Below are 19,076 nucleotides of genomic sequence, written 5' to 3'. Positions count from 1 at the left end.
GGCCGGTTACTTCAGCCGCGCCCCCTAAGCCCTTTTCGATGCTAGTCCGATCGTCTCCTCCAGGTCGAGATATTACTGTGATCCCTTCCCTGTCTTGCTGTAGTACTTCAGCTCCCATCCCGATACGCGCAGTATCTTCAACTTTCAGCGAATTAGCTCGGCGGATTGCGCTGTCGCCGCCATGGCTGTCATTAATATTATTGTGACACTCGCCGTCCCACTGCTGACAGCCATTGGGTATGGCCTCTACTGCGGCTTCCAACACCGTCGCAAAATCAATGAACTCCGAAAACAAGGAATTGTAAGGCCATCTTATCGGTTACTGGGTGTAGTATATGCTAACTCTATATCAGCGCATGCCGAAGGAGTGGAACTGGTTCACTGGCCATCTGCTAGTACTCCAGAAATATGTCGATCGGCTGCCATCTGATGCCCATGTCCTTCTCGCTGTGCATGAACTGGCCAAGGACTACGCCGATACAGAAATCTTCTTGATGGATGTCTGGCCGGTGTTTCCTGCGGTATATATGATCTACGACCCGGATACCTCCGTGCATGTCTCAACCAAATACAATCTCCCCAAGGTCCGTAACTTTCACAAGTTCATGCTTCCAATCACCGGTGGGCCAAGTTTGCTTTCGATGAACGATGCAGAGTGGAAGAAGTGGCGGTCGATTTTCAATCCTGGATTTAGTTTCGGTAACATGGCAGACCAGGTGCCGGCAGTGGTTGATTCTGTTCAAGTTTTCTGTGAGATACTCCGGGACAAGGTCGGAACTGGGATGTTTCAGCTCGACGAGCTCACTACTCGCTTGACTATGGAGGTCATACTTCGAGTAACCCTGTGAGACACCTAAACGCGTTATCTTGTGACCGAGAGTTTGCTAATTATGGGTGAGTGATGTGGACTCGAACTATCAACGCTCCGAGAATGAATTGGTGTACGCCCTGAACACCATCACTGCATGGCATTCATTCTGGGACCCGCGCGTTCTAACGAACCCCATTCGGCCTTTAGTCCAAAAGTACTACAGCCGTGTTATGGATCGGTGCATCCGAAAGGAGCTAGACAAGAGATTCGCCGAAATGAAACGCCCATCCCACTCGTCATCGTCGTCGAAACACGTCAAATCTGTCATTGCCCTTGCCCTTGAGGCATACCTAGCTGATCGCCACGAGAAAGCTAGTGAAACTAACAAGCTTGACGACGTCTTTGCAAAATACGCAACCCACCAGATCCGCCTGTTCCTATTCGCTGGCAACGACACCACTTCCAGCAGCATGGTTTATGCGTACCACATGCTCTCAAAACACTCCGCTGCGCTGGCTCAAGTACGACAAGAGCACGATCGTATTTTTGGCCCTGATGCCTCCTCTGCAGCGCAACTTCTCAAATCCAATCCCGCTCTCCTAAACCGGTGTCCGTATACCCTAGCTGTCATCAAAGAAACGCTGCGACTATTTCCCCCAGCCTCAACTACCCGCCAAGGGCTCAACGACATCAGCTTAACCGACCGCCATGGCAATCTATATCCACTTGATCGTGAAATGGGGGCGGAAATCGTGCATCCGACTGTCCAGAAAAACCCACGCATATGGCCACGCGCCGAGGAATTCCTCCCAGAGCGATGGCTTGTCGATGCCGAACATGAACTGCATCCGAACCCAGCTGCGTTCCGTCCCTTTGAGCAAGGCCCACGAAACTGCATCGGGCAAAATCTCGTCTATAACGAGATGCGGATATTATTAGTGATGACTGCGCGAGTGTTTGATATCAAACCAGCATACGACGAATGGGATGCAATGAAACTGGCAAATGAAGGGCCTTTGCCGAAACTTGCCAGGGTTATGGGCCTCTGTGGTAACCAAATCAAAACTGTACATGGAGAAAGAGCATACCAGACAGAAAAGGCCGGCACCCATCCAGCTGATGGGTATCCGTGCCGTGTATCGTTGGCACAATAAGATCTACTGTTCATCACTCCTCACAATACAAGCCGCATATCCAAATGGATTACGTACAAAAAATCAATCAAACAGGCAAATAATCATCGCAATATGGAGGGCAATTCGGGCTGCCATCAATAGAAGTCCTCGGAGCAATCCGAGTCGTCGTTACTACTGGCGTCTGCTTCCGAGGTATATGTATCTCTAGAACTCTGGGTGAACTCGTCAAACCCGCCCCCTCCTTCACTATCATAGACCATCAAATAATCCTGAGAAGCCTGGAAGGGCTCGCCATACGTTTCTTCCGAGCTATGTTTATCAGCCTGCGGAGCTGAGCTGGCGACAACCCGCTCAACACGCGTGAGCAGGTGACTGAAGCAATAGCAGCAGGGAATATTAACTAACAGTGCTCTTGGTATGACGAAATCAAGCATACGGATGCCATTTGAGAAGCGGCTCCCAGAAAATCAAGCCCGGCTGCCTTAATTCTGGGTCGTTCAAGCGGCACCGCATAAATTTATACCGAGTTTACCACATGTATCGGTTAGACAAACTTATTTACTATAAAAAAGGGTTTTCCATTCTCATAAACCAGTAAATCCAAGCTCCCACTGCGATTTAAACCAGGAAACCGTAGCATTAGCATTCCCCGCCATCCAAGCTGCAGCAGCCCCGAATTGCGTAGCCCCATTTACAGCAGCAAGCCCTCCGCCGCCAGCCCCAGCACTCTGCATCGTAGCAAACACACTACCGGCAGCGACATTTCCAATAGCACTCTGCGCACCGGCGGCAAGGGAGCCTAGAACACTGTAGGCCAGCATACTGCTATCAAGCAAGCAAGCAAGCAAGCAAGCAGAGAAGGGAGGGGAGGGGAGGGGAGCACAAACAAGCCTTAACACCTGCAGCACCAAATCCGGCAGCTGAGAGAGCTGGTGTAACTACCAACGTGGGGAATGCAATGACTGCACCTGTCGCTGCTAGACCTGCTAGGCCTGGGTTGTTAGCAGCCCATCCGGCGGCCTGCTTCGTGTTGTTTTGTTAACCACCATGCATGAACAGGCTAGAGGGAAGTAGGTAGATGAAGCTCATACCTGAGCTGCAAAGCCTGCTGAGCTGTTTAAAACAGGCTTCCCGTATGTTGCGGCCATTTCTGTCACTTCACTGAAGGCTGTCTGGGCTGTTTTGTGACCCATGGCGAGTATATCTGCGGTGGTCTTGATAGCAGACATTTGTATTCGATCGACGGGACGATGGAAAAAGATGTAGTTATGGGAGTAGTTAAGAGAAAACCTGAAGGGTTGTTTTTGATGACACTGGAGGGGGGAAAGAAAGAAGATGGTGGTGGGTGACGGTGATGGTGAAATAGCCGCCAAGTTGAACCAACACTTGCCGCAGCTTTCTAGCCAACAGCCTTGAAGGATGGAGAGTACGCTGTGTCACATCACTGCGCCACAGATGCAGTTATATGTTGGAAGTTGGAATGCTGTTATGTATATAAGAGATCAAGATAGATTGGAGGCAAGTCGTTCGGGGTCTTAGGTCATATGGTCGTTGCGTTCGGCCAGTTGCTCGATCCAAGTCTCTAATTATGTGTCAGTCTCACTGCGCTATGTTGCGTCCCCAATCCTACTCACCCATATTGTCTTGGGAAGACGGCCCCTGCGTGCCATTCTTGAACCCAGGAAGCCGGATTTCGGGAGTCGCAAAAGCTGGGGATAGCAGCTTAATGTCGACGTCCTCGAACGCGCCAGCAACCAGTTCAGAGTCCTTCACCACAGGAACGTGGTTATACCCATAACTAACAGCCCTTGCCATTGAGGCAAGGCCGAGGGAGAGACCAACAGAAACAAGTCTCATCTTTGTGTGAGAAGAAGTAGATATCAAAGGGCAGGGAGCTCGAAAATAAACACTCTCAGTCGATAGATTAATAGATACATATATGACCAGATAAGCCCTCCAAAAAATATAGCAACAAGTGAATCCTTCTCCCTAATCCTCTTATCTACCCAAGCCCTAATTGAGCGCCCGTTCTTCCTTAACGAATGACTCCCACCGTGGCATAAACCCAGGCGAACCGAGAAATAAAGCAAACACGAGATATAATAACAAAAGTGATATATGGCAGTACAACTAACACATATTATTATAAGTCTTCGGAGAAGCGCGATTCACGGACCGAGGTGCTATGACTCGCTCGACGAGTGCTACCACCAACTTCCCTGATAGTAGGAGGCGCAGGCAGGGAATGCTGAGCGGCACTCTCACGCGCTGCTTCTCTCTTTTTCGATGGTGCGGTCAATTCATCGTCAGATCCCGCGCTGTACCCTGTGTGTTTTGTGCTCTCGCTTTGCTTGACGATGTCTTTCGAGTCTTGTTCGACAGCCACATATTCGCTGGGTGACATTCCGTTGAGTTTACTCAGGTCATCGTCAGAAACGCCACCAAAGTTCGGTGGTCCTCTGAGGTCTTTCGCCGTGACGGGGTTCGACCTCAGTGGGGCTGTTCGAAAAGTATCTTTAGGGGCACGCGATGCCTGAGTAGCAGGCTCTGCGGCCGACTCATACTCGTCTTCGGAGTCATCTGTCTGGAAAACTTTCCCTCTTCGGTCCGCTACCTCTTCCCTCTCAGGGCCTTCTGCCCTCTCGGGACCCTCAGCACGCTCAACACGTTCAACACGCCCGGTACCAGTGATGGCGCCAACACCAGTGACGGCGGCCGTATCTTGCGCTGTCTGTTCTTCGTGGATTCCGTTCGTCTCCCTTGGAGGTGGTGCACTGGAGCGACGGCCTATTCTGTCCTTAAACCAGTTTCTGAATTTTGACTCTCGTCTTAAGACGCTGTCGCCTTCCGAAGCGGTTGTTTCTTCAGTCTGGCGCTGCGCGGCTTCCGAAGGTAGAGCGGCGGCTTCAGTGGTTTCGCGCTCCGTGGGTCGCTCTGTAGTAGTTTTGTCTACTTCAGACTCATCATGCGGCAACTGTCTCGACTTTCGCTTCCACGGCCAGACCGTGTCTGCCTTGTGTTTGTTCTCGTGTTGCTTCTTCTTTAGAAAATCTACTCGAGTTAGACTAGCCCTTGAAAATTAATGGTAAAATCATACCTTGATGTTTCGCCTCCTCTGCCTTTATATCGGCCTCCCGCTCATGTTCAAGCTGCGCCAGGCGCTGTTTCTGCTCCTCATCAAGGCGTGCCTCCAAGTCTCGCGCTCTCTGGGTCTGTGCCCTGTCGTCAATTTCGTCAAAAGTAGGCTGAAGTCGAGATCGCGCTAAGTCTTCTACGTCGCCCATCTCCACGTACTTGCTACCGCCGATATTGACTGTATCAGCCAGCAGGGTCTGCTTGTCCATGTCCTCAAGGCCCTTCTGTGCGCGCTGTGTTGCCTTTTCGTCCAAATACTTCTGCATCGCGACAGACTGTCCAGGTTCAGCATACATACGTTTGTCTATGTCCTGGATAGCGGCATCGACATTCTTCCTCGCGAGCTCCATCAAGGATGCACGATCCTTCTCCCTCTTTTCATCAACTGCATCAAGTTTAGATCGCAGCGCCGTCATCTGAGTTCTAATTTCCCTTGACCGTTCCGCATCAAATTCCTCGGTGTCGTCGGATCCTCGGCGTTTGCGGACGGTGAGACTGGACCTTTGGACTTGCGGTTCAATTCCGTAATAGTCTCGAAAAGCAGCCGTTTCATCTTCCAAACCTGCTATCCTCTGGGCGGCACGTTTCTGGGCAACATCATGCAAGTTCAGCGCCTGCCCGAGAACATTTGTACTCGCCTGTTGCAGAGTCGTAGCTTGCGGCTTAGAGGCAGAAGCTGACCGCCGAGTGCGAACGCCCGCAGCTCCTCCGCCTCTGGCATCCATGGTCCCATACATATCCTTGGCCATCGACATAGAAGCTGCCTCCAATATACTCCTTCTCCGAAGTTCTTCGACTTCCGCGGGAACAGGCGGCGTAGCAGTGAAGAGCTTCGGGTTGAGGTGGGCATTCTTTATCCTGCTCGCGTTCATGTATTTATCCAGATCATCGAAAGGGTCGCCCACGCTCTCGGTTGTCGCACCGACTCTAGCGGTTGCACCGGCACGCGCAGCTTCGGACGGCGCAGTCTCGGCCCTCCTCCTATTACTATAGTATTCGGGAGTTTTTTGTTCCTTGAGAGCGGCCAATGCAGCATGGTACTGGTATCCGTCGTTAATGGATGACGTGGCTCTGCGATGATTGGTCTCATGAGACGGTGACACTGCCTGCTTGGCTCCATGTTCCTGCTTCCGTGCGTGCGCGAGCAGTGCGGCTGCAGCCGACGCATTGCTAAGTCCGGGCTGAGAACCTGATGCTCTTAAGACTGAGAGAACAACCACGCATTAGCATCGCAGTTCTGTCGCAGGGCTCTTGAACCAAGCAGAATAAATAAGGCTACTTACCAGCTGGGTCGATTTCGGTTGCCCTTATCGGCGAGCGAAGCGAGGCGCTACGCTCTGGATGGGTGACATAAAGGGCAGCAGTCGCAGCTATAAATGAGTATTATATCAGCTACCAAGCTCTGTTGAGAATAGGGCTGGTGATAATTACCTTGATCTGCTAGCCGTTCGGAGCGTGAGCGCGGGATCCGATGCTGAACCGGGGTCTGCTCGACTGTTGCCATGATAAAGGTAGGGATGGAGTCGCGGCAGAGGCAGTCATTCCTGAATGAAGCAAAAGAAGAGAGCGAGGATACGAATAAGAATGAGGGGGGCGCAGAGCTGAAGTCAAAGGGAGCTGCGAGGCGTCAAGAACGGTGACGTAGTGCTTATCAGGGAGGTTGCAAGAAGCTGCTGGGCGGCGATCGTCGGATGGCAAAGATGGGATCAAACCAGCGGCTGAACTTAATCCAGCACTAGCAATTCGCACGATGGACTGGTCAGAGGTCGGATTGCAAAGCTCAGTCCTGATGTCATGAGGTTTTGAACGGGTGTCGAGGGTGCAATATCTCGAGCCCAACCTTGGGTCAAGTGGGCTGACGGTCGCCAGCATTCCAGTGCTGCCCCGTCCGTTTCCGTCATCATCGCTCTCCCAGCCTCGCTTTTAATTCATCACGACCATGCAGGGTCTGACCGCTCCCATGGGCGAACGTGTTCGATCGGGGTATAAGCTTATCTTTTACCTAGGTGGGTAGTTCATGCGTGATAGTCGTGGAGATCCGTTCCAGACCGTGCGTTAATATATTGTACCACTTCTATATGATTAAAGAACATAATCCACCACCCTTTTCAAGACACTTCACTACAACTCCATTAGTATTATTACAGTGCTTGTCGTCCTTCAACGGACGGCCGAGAGCGACGACCCTCCTGTTTCTATTAAGTCGCTCCCCCTTGCTATGGACCATACTACCATAACCCTAACAGCTTCAGAATGTCATGTCGCGAGAAAAAGTGCCTGTTCCATTTTCCGAAAATATCTATTTCGAAATCAAGTTAGCATGACAAAATCTATCGCTTTATTAGTTCCAGAAACATACACATGGGAATACTCAGAACACAAATGGCCACCTGGATACTTGAAATTGCCATAAACGGCTTTCGGACGTACGCTTCCACAAGCCAGTCATACGTATAGAAGGTCAACACAAAGCTGAAGATGTTTTTGAAAATCAACATGCATGTGAATGCCTCGATAACAATGTCGCCTGATAGTAGTTAATGACAGCTCCCCACTTTCTGACTTGAACACTTACGGTGAGCATCGACGATATACAAAGCACTGGCGACAGCGCCCATCACCATCCCGATCACGACGCAGCAAAAGAACACATCCGGTGGCAGCCAACCGTAGTGTGCGGCGTCATTTGCAGTGATCCCGAAGCCGTACAAGCCGATGCCACAAAAGATTAACTGGAAGATCACAAGGAGGATACGGAATTCAGGCTCGAATCTTCCCTTGTTGAGTTTGATCATCAGTTGGTTCATGAAGTCGGACAACAATCCTGACAACACAAGCCCCACCATGGCACCGATAAAGGCTCCTGTGTACATGTATCCAGTTTTGTCCTCTTCGAACCAAAGCGGGCCACTCATGAAAATAGCAGCTAAAGTAACACCGATAAAGACTGTCCATCCGATGATGACACCTTGAATCAAGCACGCCTGTTTAAATTAGAATTAACAGCTATTCGGTGAGCTTTTGGGCGACTTACCCATAGGACTGCAGGATGGAAAAACAGCGGGAACGGACGCAGGAGGAGTTTCCACCAATACTCGTCCGTTTTCCTCCCATTAAATAGTTTCAAGGTCTGAAGATATGAAACTTTTTCAGGGACATCCTTTTGTCTCGCGGGTTCTTCGCTAGCAACATTGTATGACGACTCGCCGTTGCTATTCGACGACTGCTTGGGCTCCTGCAAACCGCCCTCCTGGAACTTGTACGATCCATCATGTTGCGCACCTCCAGTTCGATCGTGCACGCGTTCCGAATGCATGTCCAGATAATTCGGCCGCCTAAAAGCTGTTTCTGGCACCAGGAAGATTGTGAGAGGTAGAGCAGCAGCAGCAAAAATAGCAATGAAGTAAAATGTCCAGTCCCAGCCCATGGTCTTCGTGATTTTACCCGCCGCAACTGGTGTGAGAAAAGCAGCTCCGAAAACTGCGACGTTGGACAAGGCCATTCTCTTGCCACGTTGATGCACATAAAACAGATCGTCAACAACAGCGTTTGTTAAGGCTTCGAATGGAGCCAAGGCAACGCCTTGAAAGATGCGAGCCCACAGAAGACTCTGATAGTTCTTCCCACTGCCACCAGCCCATGCGCAGCTCACCACCATCAAAATATGTCCAAGCACGAAGAGATGGCGTTTGCCCCATACTCGAGCAGTCGGTACAATAAGGATGCCCGCGATTCCGGTTCCACAGAGGTGATATCCAGTGAGCAGAGCGATGGACATGAAGCTTTCCATGTAGTACCGAGAAAGCGTCACAGTTCCGGCTGCCATGACGGAGCTAGTTGTCGCGCAGAGAACAGCCACGAGAGAGAGCGCGAAGAGGGTCAAGTCGCGCTTCCACAACGGCCAGTTCTACCGTACAAATCCTCGGTTAGTGATATCAAATGTCAATGTATGTTTGCAAATGTTTTTGGGCGTACCAGTGGATCGTTCGGGTCATCGCTTGGCTGTGGTACTAGGAGTATGGGTTCTGGTCCGGAGCGGTCATACTTCAGATTCGAATAATAAGCAGGGGGTTGGTCTGTGGAGCGTTCTTTTTCAAGGATGTCAACAGTTCCTGATTAAGGTTATCACAAAGTCAGTCCTAACTGGAGATAATACGAATCTTCTCGGCAGTCCAATAGCAACGTACCTGGAACCTGGCGGTTTTTTACGTCCACAATGCCGAGACCCATCTTGACAATCGAAGCCCACCCAGGGTCAATTGGCTAAAAAGATATTGGATGGAGAGCAACAACCTAACCTTCGAGGATTGCCGGGGAATCTAATAATGAGATTAGATCCAACCCTCGTACGTAAGCGAGAGCATGCTGCGATAGAGTTTCAGTCTAGCTTGACTTAGTTTTGATATTTCTCTCTGTTGATACAGGTCAGAGGTGGGGGGCAGTTGAAGAAAGGAGGGGAACGTCCAAGAGGATGACGCAGCAAAATGCAAGGATTGTCTGCGGTCTCAGCACTTTTCAGTGAAGCTCGCGGTCCCAACAGCGGAAAGGATGCGGAGGTTGAGGCAGTCAGGTTGTTGTGTTGCATCTTGTGATTCGAGGACGTGGCAAGCAGTCAAGCCACTGTATCGCACCTTGTACCTTCAACAATAGAACACTACAGATATCTAGTTTAATACGGTCTCTTCTGTAATCTTCAATTCTTGAAGCTCCCGTGTGTGAAATGCTGCTCTTCAGTCGAGTAGTAATAACAGCCATGATAGTCATATTATCTCAACACTCTCCCCCCCAGTTCTGCGCCAACCGATACTATTATCAAGCCACCTCCTCATCTCCGCCACCTGGGCACTGAAATGAGGATGCCCTGGGAAGGAAAGATTTTCTCCTGACAGGGGGCATGTCCAGATATTCCCAACTACAAGGGTAGCCCCGCCCTCAACATCATCATACCGATCAGCAACACAAAATTTAATCCACTCAGGATGCAGAAACATGCGGAAAGAGTCCACCTCCGTACCGAGGCCTGGAGGGGTTCAGCTGTAGGCCCTCAAGAACACGGGGAAGCTCGGCAGTGGGGAAGCTGGAATTGGCTGGCTGTTTCCACGAATCGTATGCGGGGAGGCGTGACTGTACAGGGGTCCCGTGCAGTTAATCGCATTGAAACGATGCGAGCAGCAACTTCCACCAACTAGTCCGTGGCGCTAATTGGCTGCATGTCTTCTCTAGGTTGCACTTCATGTTCAACTTCTTCTCCAGCCCGAGCTCCTGGCAATGTTCCTCTTTCAGCTGACCCCTCACTTTCAGGACTCAATCAGAGCCCGGGGGTTGTAACTGAGTGAAGGCTTCTTAGAATCGCACGCCTTGTGTGTGCCACTAGAGACCAACAGCGCAGTAGACACTCAGTCTCTCCATAGCAGTCAATTGTCAGGTTGTAACGAGCTTGGCTTATAGTGTGAATCTGGATAGGCTGCATTGGTTGATCTTCATCGTCATACCATGCGCACTTACGCAGCGTGTAACCGAAGTCCGTAAGGGCATGCTTCAAAATCCAGAATATCAACCAAGCAAGGGGACAATAAAGCAGCATATGACGGAACTTTACTTGGATCAGTAGGGCTCTCGACATTATTGCTATACATGCCGAGCACCCGCAGGCAGCTATTAGGTGGTCTGTGGCCTGTTCCTGAACGCTGGAAGAGCTTGTGGTAAGCGGGGAATCAACAAGGATAGGTACCTATTCAAAGCTTGTGTTGCTCGAGGTCAAGTCCTTTTCCACTCACTTTCACTTTCACATTTCCCCTTCCCTCATCAACCTTTCCCCCACCAGCTAAATAACCGTCCAACTTGTTGAACGCCCCGAAACCTTTCCCTAGCTCCAATCCATCTAAAAACTAGCAAACATGAAGCTTCAGTCCCTCGCCCTCGCTGTTGCCGCTTGCCTGGGCTCTGCTGCAGCTCAGGGAATGAGTGGCCTTCCGTCCTGTGCCGTAAGTCACACTCCCGTCTCTATAGCCAATCCTCAGCTTTTCCTATCTACAATGGCTTGGAAGATTACAAATTTCTAACAAGACAACAGCAAAGCTGCGCCACTGATGCTATTCCCTCGGCATGCAGCCTGATCGACGTCGAATGTATTTGCAAGACCAAGTCTTTTGTCGACGACATGGCTTGCTGCGTCGGAAAGTCCTGCGATTCCAATGACCAGGATGGTATGTCATAGTTTCAAATTCCACCAGCCCCTGTTCTCGACCAATATGGGGGAGATCCTACCTCGTGTGCGCTTGTGTATGAACTTAGCTAACATGGGTCAATCACTGCAGCGGCCCTTGAATTCGCCAATGGCATTTGCGGTGGTGCCGGAATCACCGATCTTCCCCAGTCTGCCACTTGCGCTGGCGGCTCGACCGCTACCAGTACTGAATCCACCCCCAGTGGAACTGCAACCACTAGCACTGCGAGTGAAGATGCCTCCGAGACCTCATCTTCAGCTTCTCAGTCCGCGACTCCCAGCTCGTCCGAGACCCCCGCTGATCCCGAGGCAACTGATGGTGCAGCACTTCTCCAGGGGAAAGGGGTCGGTGCACTTGCTGGTATTGTCGCTGGTGTTGCATTCATGTTGTAGACCAAGAGCGGCCCGTCTGCAAATGGTAGCTTCATCATGCTTCATGTCGGAATGAGAAACGGGCCCGGAAAGGACTGGAATCGAACGATGTAATGCAGTTGTATTTATTATGTTCTCCTTCTACTCAAAGTAAGGAGAAACACGACGCAAATCTAATGTGGAAAATGCCATTTTAATGATCAAACCAAATAACTCCATCCTGTGCATGTGTTCCTTAGCCGCCTAGAAACCAGAAGAAAATAAGTCGAGTCTATTGATCACGCTCTCGCTCCGCAAACCGCTGCGAAACCTCCTGTCTTTCTTCGCGCAGCGTTATGTAAATCTAAATAGTTACCAGAAGAGTTAGCCAAACAAATCCCCAGCCAGCAATTAAACAGTTGTAAAAGCGGAGGAGTCAAAAGATAGACATACCCAAAACCAAAACATCATCTCCATGAACCCATACGTAAAAACCACCCTATTTTTCAACTGATCCAACCCCGAAGGCTCCCTAGACGCAGAGCCACGGACAGCATGGTCCACAGCAGCCTTCCCCGCATCCGGTTTGCTCTGATATATGAAGAACGAGACAGCAAAGAAGAGACAGAACCTCGTCAGAGAAAGCAGCGTCCAGATTTCAGAGTATAAGGTCGTAAGACGCGCGATGAACGGGTTGGTACGCATGCGCTCCAGACCGTTTACGGCTCCGGGAGCTTCTCGTCGCGCGGCTTCGGCCATGGCCAGAATCTCATTTAAGTGTGGGATTTTCGTGATGAGAATTAAGTCTACCAGAGCCTCGGCGGCAAGGAGGATGCCGCACATGGCGAAGGGTGATTGGGGACGGGAGGAGGATGGAGTTGTTGACGAGTCCTGTTTTCAACCATTTTTCGTTAGGAATTTGTTTCGAACTGGTATGGACGGATGGAGTGAGAGAGGGTTCTGTACAAGCCGTAGGAGCTCTCCCAGCATGAAGACTACATCGCTTTCAGTGACGACTTCGGGAGATTTGGTGAGGTAAACGGCGACTGTGAAAAGGAAGACCGCGTGTCCCTTGATCAGGGTTTTGGAGGATAGAAAGCCCATTTTGGGGAGCGGTATCGTAAATAAGACAGGCGAAGTTGGTCAATTGACTATGGTAGGTTGCTGTGTGAGGTTGGCCGTTAATTGTTATGGTGAGATGAAGCTCCAGTTCGGGTCCACCGGTGCCTTTTTTCCTCCCTATCGGAGATGTGGGGTCGTGCTTCTCCGATATTCAAACGTCTGCAAAGGCAAACGACACAAAAAAGATCATAGAGACCGCGATAGAGACTGCAGAACATCCATTGCGCATCCACCCGTCTGCTAATTGCATTTCTCGGTTCGTTCGAGTCGTTTAAATTCCACTACGACACCTTGGGAGTTGGCCATGTCGGAAGCTGTGTTCAACAAAGATCGCCATATCACCTATTTCCTGCGATGTCTCAAAACTTTCCTGCCGAGTCTATATACTTCCAATGACTCGAATCGCATGCTCCTCGCCTTCTTCACAGTCTCTGGTCTAGATGTTCTGGGCGCTCTGCGGGCCAAAACAACCCCGGAGGAGAGGCAAGGGTACATCGATTGGATATACCATTGCCAGGTTCCCTCAGGCGGCTTCCGAGGGTTTACAGGAACAGATTTTGGAACAGAGAACCGAACACGAGAAAATGAAGCCTGGGACCCGGCAAATGTGCCTTCAACATTCTTTGCGCTGGTCATTCTCCTCATTCTTGGGGATGACCTATCTCGGGTTAAGCGGACCGAGTGTTTGAACTGGCTTCCCAAGATGCAGCGTCCGAATGGAAGCTTTGGCGAAGTACTTGGTCCCGAAGACCAAATTGAAGGTGGCGGTGACTTGCGTTTTTGCTGCTTCGCTGCCGGTACAAGATATATACTCAAGGGGAAGAGGGACGTCGATTTAAATGGCGTCGAAGATATAAATGTGGATAGCCTGGTTACTTTCATTGAGTCCTGTCAGGTGAGAAATTCCTTTTTTCTTGATGGCTCTCGGCGCTTAACATTTACTAATACTTTGTAGGCATACGACGGTGGAATGGCGGAGGGGCCACATTGTGAATCACACTGTACGTCAAGACTGGTCCCCTTGATCTCCGATTTTTACTTATTTGTGTATCTCCAGCTGGGCATACATACTGCGCGATTAACACTTTGACATTTTTGGATCGCCTATCCAGCTGTTCGGGGCAGGTGCCTCTCATTACATCTGGCTCTGAACAGTTCGAATCCCTTGTCCGCTGGCTCGTCGCAAGGCAGACGGCGGAACTAGGTGACGAAGACGAGGAAGATGAAGAAGATCCATCCAACACGGAAAACCCAGCGGATAGCAATGTCCAAGATTTATCAGACGCTGTACATGGTCTCAGCCTAGACAAGAGCATTGATATGCTCCCTAGTATCCTAGCGCCTATTGAAGGCTCTTTGCAATGGGCTGGCTTCAACGGGCGGAGTAACAAATACGCAGACACTTGCTATTCATTTTGGAATTCAGCAACTTTGGAGGTGAGCGTTACCGCGAAACTACAACCGCAGAAACTCAGCTAACGCCCAATCGCAGATGTTAGGCAAACTCCCCATGGTTGACGCAGACCGAAATAGACGATATCTGTTAGAAAAGACACAGCATTTTGTTGGAGGTTTTGGAAAAGGCGTTGGGGAATTACCAGGTGTGTTAGGCATCCTTTGTGTCCTTTCATTGTCTGACAGCGTTTGTGAGCAGATCTCCTACACTCTTATTTTGGGATGGTCTCACTCGCCTTCCAAAGTGAACAAGGGTTGGACAGTGTTGATCCTGCGCTTTGTGCTACGCATCGAACGATCCAACACTTGCACACTCTGCCGTGGTGGCAGGAAGTGGAATAAATTGCCTAGGTTCGACCCTATAGAGAACCAATATACCCTCCCTTGCAATAACAAATCCCAGAAGCCACTGGAATAAGCATTGATTGGGCGAAGCATCCAATTGGAGACCTGATGCGGAATTCGAAGTGTGTTCGAGAAGGCGACAGGTCGACTCTTAAGCTCACCTCCACAACGGCTGTCGGCTTGTATGGTGTAGTTCATTGACGTTCCGAGCTCTGATGCAATCGTCTCGAACGATCAGCAAGCAGACCAATCAACACCGGCGCGGGACTATCAGTCAAATGAAAACCTGCCAGCTTCAAACCTGCCGTCCACCGGCCCCAGACTAGTGAGAACTAGTGAGATATGTCATCAACGTCCGCTGCTAAATTTGAAGCAGTTGCACATCTTCGATTCAGGGGTTGAGAATCCACCACGGGACGGACGAGAAGTCTAGGTCTCGGGGACAAAATACTCTCTTCTCCTTTCTCGTAGGCAGGCGTTATTACTGCTAGTCGTCACTGCATTACTGAACCTCCCATGAGTACACTAGAATGCGATTTCGTCGAGGTCGCGGGATATCAATCGGCTGCGCTGCTCCCGACCTCCGATAAGAGCATTCAAGCCGTTTCCTCATGGCTCATAGATCGCAATCTTAATTTCACACTGACAGAAACGGCCCACGTTTTCCACCAATCTCGACGATGGTTAAATTAAAGTAGAAACCAAGTTGTTGATACCGCCGTTAGCTGTGGTTTTGTAAGCGTCTCATCTCGTCCATCCTAAGCCCGTTTTTAATATTCTTCCCCTCAGTAGCACGGAGCTTGAATCTTCCCTCTCGCGCCCGTATTTCCTTATTTTCTTTTCCTGTCGGCCTTTTTCGACCGTATACTTCTTAATATATTCTGTGCTGGGCAGATTCGGCTGCATTTCCGGTGCTTTTTGCCCCGTACCCGCCACCGCGCTGGTTCCTGTTCCTGTCCCCATTCCCGGGCTTCCGCAAAAAAAAGCCATCCTCGGCCGACGGCGACCCCAACCTCATTGTCTGCCACATATTTTGTCTTCGGATCGAATCGCGAAGGAAACCACCTCCTTGTCCTCGCCCAAACCGCTCATAAGAATTCCACCTTTTGTTTCCGCCCTCTGCCGTTTGATCGCCCCTCGCCTTCCGGACTCGACCCCGTTTGACCTCGCTGCCCGCCCCTTCGAACAACATCTCGCCCACCAAAACACACAGCTCATTTGGGTTCTGCCTCTCCATCGTTGAATGGCAACCTTGAAATATTCACAATCGATCGGTGAGCCAATACTCTCACACGTCACAGGCATATCCCACTCCGCGGACTTCCTCAGGGTAGGCGGAGGTTCCCTCGAGACACATGCCGCCTCCCAGAACAAGAGCGGAGGTTCAAGCCCAGAAACAAAAGGAGAAGCTTGCCCAGTCCTACAATGAGTTACTAAAGTAAGACCCGCCTTCATCTATCCCTATAGCGCCTTCGCAAAGACTGTCACTAACCACTATCCCCACCACTTAGAGAATTCTCCTCGAAAGACCTCCGACATGTTGGAAACTATACACTGGGCAGATTGATTGGAAAGGGCTCCTTTGGAAAAGTTTACCTTGCTTCGCATAAGCTTACCAACCACTCGAAAGTACACTATTGCCTTGATTTCGATCGGCTGTCGAGGACTTTGCTGATTACGTGTAGGTCGTGCTCAAATCGTCGGACAAGGAGGATACAAATCTAGCTCGAGAGATCCATCACCATCGCCAATTTCTCCATCCTCATATTGCGCGACTTTACGAAGTGATTGTGACTGAAAAGCTTGTTTGGCTGGTACTTGAATATTGTCCAGGTATGAACCGCATTTGGATGACTCGGCCGTTGAACCATCTAATACATAGCAGGTGACGAACTGTACAACTATCTTCTACGAAATGGCCCGCTACCCATCGACAAGGTTAAAAAGATCTTCACCCAACTCGTTGGGGCCGTATCCTACGTTCACAGCAAATCGTGTGTTCACCGAGATCTGAAGCTAGAGAACATCCTCCTGGACAAGCACGAAAATGTGAAGCTCTGTGATTTCGGTTTCACTAGGGAATATGAGGGCAAAGCGAGCTATCTTCAAACTTTCTGCGGCACCGTATGCTACAGCGCGCCTGAAATGCTAAAAGCTGAGAAATACGCCGGGGAAAAGGTGGACGTTTGGAGCTTGGGCATTATACTTTACGCGCTTATTGGAGGAGAGCTTCCGTTCGATGATGATGACGACCAGGTTACTAAGTCACGGATCCTGAGCGAGGAGCCGGCCTTCAATGACAAGTTCCCCGACGATGCCAAGGCTCTCATCAACTTGCTTCTTTCAAAACGACCCCTTCTTCGACCTAGTCTAAATGACGTTCTAGCACATTCATTCCTTTCTGAGCACGCTCCTGAGCAGCTAGCAATCCTGAAGCTTCCCCGTCCACCGCCATTCTCGACACCCTTGGAAAAGACTACCTTACAACGAATGAAAAGCGCAGGAATTAATGTCGACGAGGTGACGGACAGTGTCCTTGCTCAACGCTGTGACGCCCTAGCCGGTTGGTGGGCTCTTTTGATAGAGAAAGAGCAGCGGAAAGAGGCCAAGAGAGAACGGAAACGGAGAGAGCGTGATGCGGAAGCAAAGAATATCCGACGTCTAAGTGCAGCAAGCAGCCGCCTGGAAAAAATATCTGCTGCACTAGTTGAAGTGGATGAAGAGGGTCATTCAACTGTTCCGGTTCATGAGCGTGGACGTAGGGATCGCCGAAGCTTACCTTCGCAGCTCGCTGTTCCTGAGTTGCCAATGCTTCCGGAGCCACCTCTACAGGCTTCACCACTTGCCACACCAACCCCCCCTCCAGCCGACAAAGACTCAATCCGCTCCAATAGCTCCACCCGCCGTCGCCCCCCAGTGCCACCACCCAAAGATCGGAGGCGTTCACGTCCAAGCGCATTGCATGTCAGCGCATCTCAGCCAGAGTTGGCACAGCATGGTGGAATTTTCAGGCGCCGCACCAATCGTCGCCAGTACCCCATTATCAGTCAGTTGGCTTCATTGAAGCATTGGTTTGTGGAATCTGCGAAAAGGGCAAAATCACCCCATCCAAAGTCGTCGGGTGGGACGTCGTCTCGCAAGTTTCTCTCCGAGAAGCTAAGTCCTGCAAAGGGCCAGGAAGGGACGAAGAAGACTACCTTGACAACTTCAACTCCAAGCCAGCCAAATGAGCTCACGACTCCAACCCAGATAAAACGTGCATCCAATGCAAGCAGTCTGGCCCCAAGTAGCGCATCTTACCCCAATCGTCGTCACTCTTACCCTCGGCAACCCCGGCCAGTAAGTACCAGCCATGCGAGTCATCGGAACTCATTATCTCCATCCCCGATCACCCCGAGAGGCTCGTATCGGCGATCTTCAGCTGGCCTACGGGGTCGCAAATCAACATCTTCATCAGTCTCGTCCATTCGAAGCATCCACCATGGTCACTCCCATTCGAAAGCTTCATCAATATCCTCCAACAGTATCGGCTCTGCATCAACACCCACGGCTCGGACTGCGAAGTCTCCTCACACCTCGGTCAAGGTGCTTCCTACGACCCCCGGTGCATCCGCGCGCTTTCCTTCCAACATCCGACTGGTTCGAAATCCCAACAATGGGTTCCGGGACGTGGATGATTCCGACAGTATAGCTAATTCGTCATTCAACGAAGCTGCCCCTGCGCCGATGTTGTATTCTCCATCCTCAAGCCTTGTTTTTGCACGGCGGAAAAGGACTACCTTCAAGGGCCCAATGGTGCACACAGCTAACTTGATGGTGTCCGGTGGAATGGGTGCATCAGAATATCCAAACGAAGAAGCCAAGGTTGATGGAGCTTCCCTTAAAGCTGCTCGACCAGCGACACGGAAGAGCCAAATAATTGAGGAAGAAGAGGACGCAGAGGACGAATACGAAGAAGTAGATACATTTACTGGAACGGAGGAAGAGCCGGCTTCGCCGATTGGCATGGCTAGCTCAGAACACCAAACCTCCGACAATCCACCCGGACGCAACCAGCCTATTCTTGAGCCTGCTCCCGAGCTTGACTCAAGCCCTCTTCGGCCTCCGCGCTCCTCCTCGCTCAGAGCAAAGTCACTAGACCCCATAGTCGGGTCAAGCAATGCTGACAAGACTGCTATGAATACATCTCCAAAATCAGTGGTCTCCGGGAAACGCAGCTTGAATCCCACCGACGAAACCCCGACTGCGAAATAGAGCCTCATGCTCCCAAGTACTCCGTCAGTATTGTTAGCCATTCGTTTTGCACTATATACCCCCTTTGCGGCTGTTGTTTTTTCTTTGTCTTTTTTTTTGGCCCTCCTTGCATTTATGAGCTGCGCAAATGATAATGGGCCCGTCTTTTCAAACACGTTGGTAGTACACGTCTCTCATTATTTACTCTTTTTCTGCCTCTTATTTTGCGCTTCATCATTGGAGCCAGTACATGGCCTCTACC

General features: G+C 50.6%; 8 protein-coding genes across 8 annotated transcripts; 4 read left to right on the top strand and 4 right to left on the bottom strand.

Moving 5' to 3' along the window:
• Nucleotides 1-181: 181 nt before the first annotated feature.
• On the top strand, nucleotides 182-1,965 carry ASPVEDRAFT_131730 (cytochrome P450; the record flags this gene model as incomplete). Its single annotated transcript, XM_040806853.1, has 3 exons — nucleotides 182-301; nucleotides 354-844; nucleotides 900-1,965. 3 exons carry the CDS (start codon nucleotides 182-184, stop codon nucleotides 1,963-1,965), a joined length of 1,677 nt encoding a protein of 558 aa, XP_040668713.1.
• Nucleotides 1,966-2,531: 566 nt separating this feature from the next.
• On the bottom strand, nucleotides 2,532-3,529 carry ASPVEDRAFT_72730 (uncharacterized protein; the record flags this gene model as incomplete). Its single annotated transcript, XM_040816166.1, has 3 exons — nucleotides 3,039-3,529; nucleotides 2,835-2,967; nucleotides 2,532-2,746 (listed from the first exon to the last, which is right to left on the bottom strand). The coding sequence occupies exons 1-3, from the start codon at nucleotides 3,174-3,176 to the stop codon at nucleotides 2,532-2,534; spliced, it is 486 nt and encodes a 161-aa protein (XP_040668712.1). The 5' UTR covers nucleotides 3,177-3,529.
• A 209-nt stretch (nucleotides 3,530-3,738) lies between these two features.
• On the bottom strand, nucleotides 3,739-7,059 carry ASPVEDRAFT_42493 (uncharacterized protein). Its single transcript, XM_040812598.1, has 4 exons — nucleotides 6,514-7,059; nucleotides 6,366-6,452; nucleotides 5,045-6,286; nucleotides 3,739-4,998 (listed from the first exon to the last, which is right to left on the bottom strand). The coding sequence occupies exons 1-4, from the start codon at nucleotides 6,584-6,586 to the stop codon at nucleotides 4,091-4,093; spliced, it is 2,310 nt and encodes a 769-aa protein (XP_040668711.1). The 5' UTR covers nucleotides 6,587-7,059; the 3' UTR covers nucleotides 3,739-4,090.
• A 36-nt stretch (nucleotides 7,060-7,095) lies between these two features.
• On the bottom strand, nucleotides 7,096-9,757 carry ASPVEDRAFT_42490 (putative MFS transporter). The gene is made up of 6 exons (XM_040812597.1): nucleotides 9,270-9,757; nucleotides 9,058-9,194; nucleotides 8,117-8,989; nucleotides 7,658-8,066; nucleotides 7,442-7,609; nucleotides 7,096-7,381 (listed from the first exon to the last, which is right to left on the bottom strand). Exons 1-6 carry the CDS (start codon nucleotides 9,310-9,312, stop codon nucleotides 7,311-7,313), a joined length of 1,701 nt encoding a protein of 566 aa, XP_040668710.1. The 5' UTR covers nucleotides 9,313-9,757; the 3' UTR covers nucleotides 7,096-7,310.
• An 868-nt stretch (nucleotides 9,758-10,625) lies between these two features.
• Nucleotides 10,626-11,979, top strand: ASPVEDRAFT_706251 (CFEM domain-containing protein). The gene is made up of 3 exons (XM_040816085.1): nucleotides 10,626-11,066; nucleotides 11,156-11,288; nucleotides 11,400-11,979. The coding sequence occupies exons 1-3, from the start codon at nucleotides 10,980-10,982 to the stop codon at nucleotides 11,699-11,701; spliced, it is 522 nt and encodes a 173-aa protein (XP_040668709.1). The 5' UTR covers nucleotides 10,626-10,979; the 3' UTR covers nucleotides 11,702-11,979.
• On the bottom strand, nucleotides 11,952-12,763 carry ASPVEDRAFT_133349 (uncharacterized protein; the record flags this gene model as incomplete). The annotated part of the gene is made up of 3 exons (XM_040807024.1): nucleotides 11,952-12,023; nucleotides 12,113-12,550; nucleotides 12,626-12,763. 3 exons carry the CDS (start codon nucleotides 12,761-12,763, stop codon nucleotides 11,952-11,954), a joined length of 648 nt encoding a protein of 215 aa, XP_040668708.1.
• Nucleotides 12,764-13,085: 322 nt separating this feature from the next.
• On the top strand, nucleotides 13,086-14,578 carry cdc43 (protein geranylgeranyltransferase type I subunit CDC43; the record flags this gene model as incomplete). Its single annotated transcript, XM_040806982.1, has 5 exons — nucleotides 13,086-13,676; nucleotides 13,737-13,782; nucleotides 13,839-14,218; nucleotides 14,274-14,382; nucleotides 14,433-14,578. The coding sequence occupies 5 exons, from the start codon at nucleotides 13,086-13,088 to the stop codon at nucleotides 14,576-14,578; spliced, it is 1,272 nt and encodes a 423-aa protein (XP_040668707.1).
• A 1,358-nt stretch (nucleotides 14,579-15,936) lies between these two features.
• Nucleotides 15,937-18,835, top strand: ASPVEDRAFT_29483 (non-specific serine/threonine protein kinase; the record flags this gene model as incomplete). The annotated part of the gene is made up of 4 exons (XM_040810229.1): nucleotides 15,937-16,019; nucleotides 16,093-16,210; nucleotides 16,267-16,414; nucleotides 16,464-18,835. 4 exons carry the CDS (start codon nucleotides 15,937-15,939, stop codon nucleotides 18,833-18,835), a joined length of 2,721 nt encoding a protein of 906 aa, XP_040668706.1.
• Between the last annotated feature and the right edge of the window lie 241 nt (nucleotides 18,836-19,076).

Source organism: Aspergillus versicolor, assembly GCF_001890125.1.
Source record: "Aspergillus versicolor CBS 583.65 unplaced genomic scaffold ASPVEscaffold_5, whole genome shotgun sequence".
In the NCBI taxonomy this organism is placed as follows: Eukaryota; Fungi; Ascomycota; class Eurotiomycetes; order Eurotiales; family Aspergillaceae; genus Aspergillus; species Aspergillus versicolor.
This window is presented reverse-complemented; position numbering and strand designations above follow the sequence as displayed.

Coding starts and splice junctions, on each gene's coding strand:
- ASPVEDRAFT_42493 (XM_040812598.1), bottom strand. CDS start 6,586: ATGGCAACAGTCGAGCAGACCCCGGTTCAGCATCGGATCCCGCGCTCA. Junction 6,287..6,365: donor AACCGAAATCGACCCAGCTG/GTAAGTAGCCTT, acceptor TTGTTCTCTCAG/TCTTAAGAGCATCAGGTTCT. Junction 4,999..5,044: donor AGAGGAGGCGAAACATCAAG/GTATGATTTTAC, acceptor TAACTCGAGTAG/ATTTTCTAAAGAAGAAGCAA.
- ASPVEDRAFT_42490 (XM_040812597.1), bottom strand. CDS start 9,312: ATGGGTCTCGGCATTGTGGACGTAAAAAACCGCCAGGTTCCAG. Junction 9,195..9,269: donor AAAAAACCGCCAGGTTCCAG/GTACGTTGCTAT, acceptor AACCTTAATCAG/GAACTGTTGACATCCTTGAA. Junction 7,610..7,657: donor GTATATCGTCGATGCTCACC/GTAAGTGTTCAA, acceptor AACTACTATCAG/GCGACATTGTTATCGAGGCA.
- ASPVEDRAFT_706251 (XM_040816085.1), top strand. CDS start 10,980: ATGAAGCTTCAGTCCCTCGCCCTCGCTGTTGCCGCTTGCCTGGGCTCT. Junction 11,067..11,155: donor GTGGCCTTCCGTCCTGTGCC/GTAAGTCACACT, acceptor ACAAGACAACAG/CAAAGCTGCGCCACTGATGC. Junction 11,289..11,399: donor CGATTCCAATGACCAGGATG/GTATGTCATAGT, acceptor CAATCACTGCAG/CGGCCCTTGAATTCGCCAAT.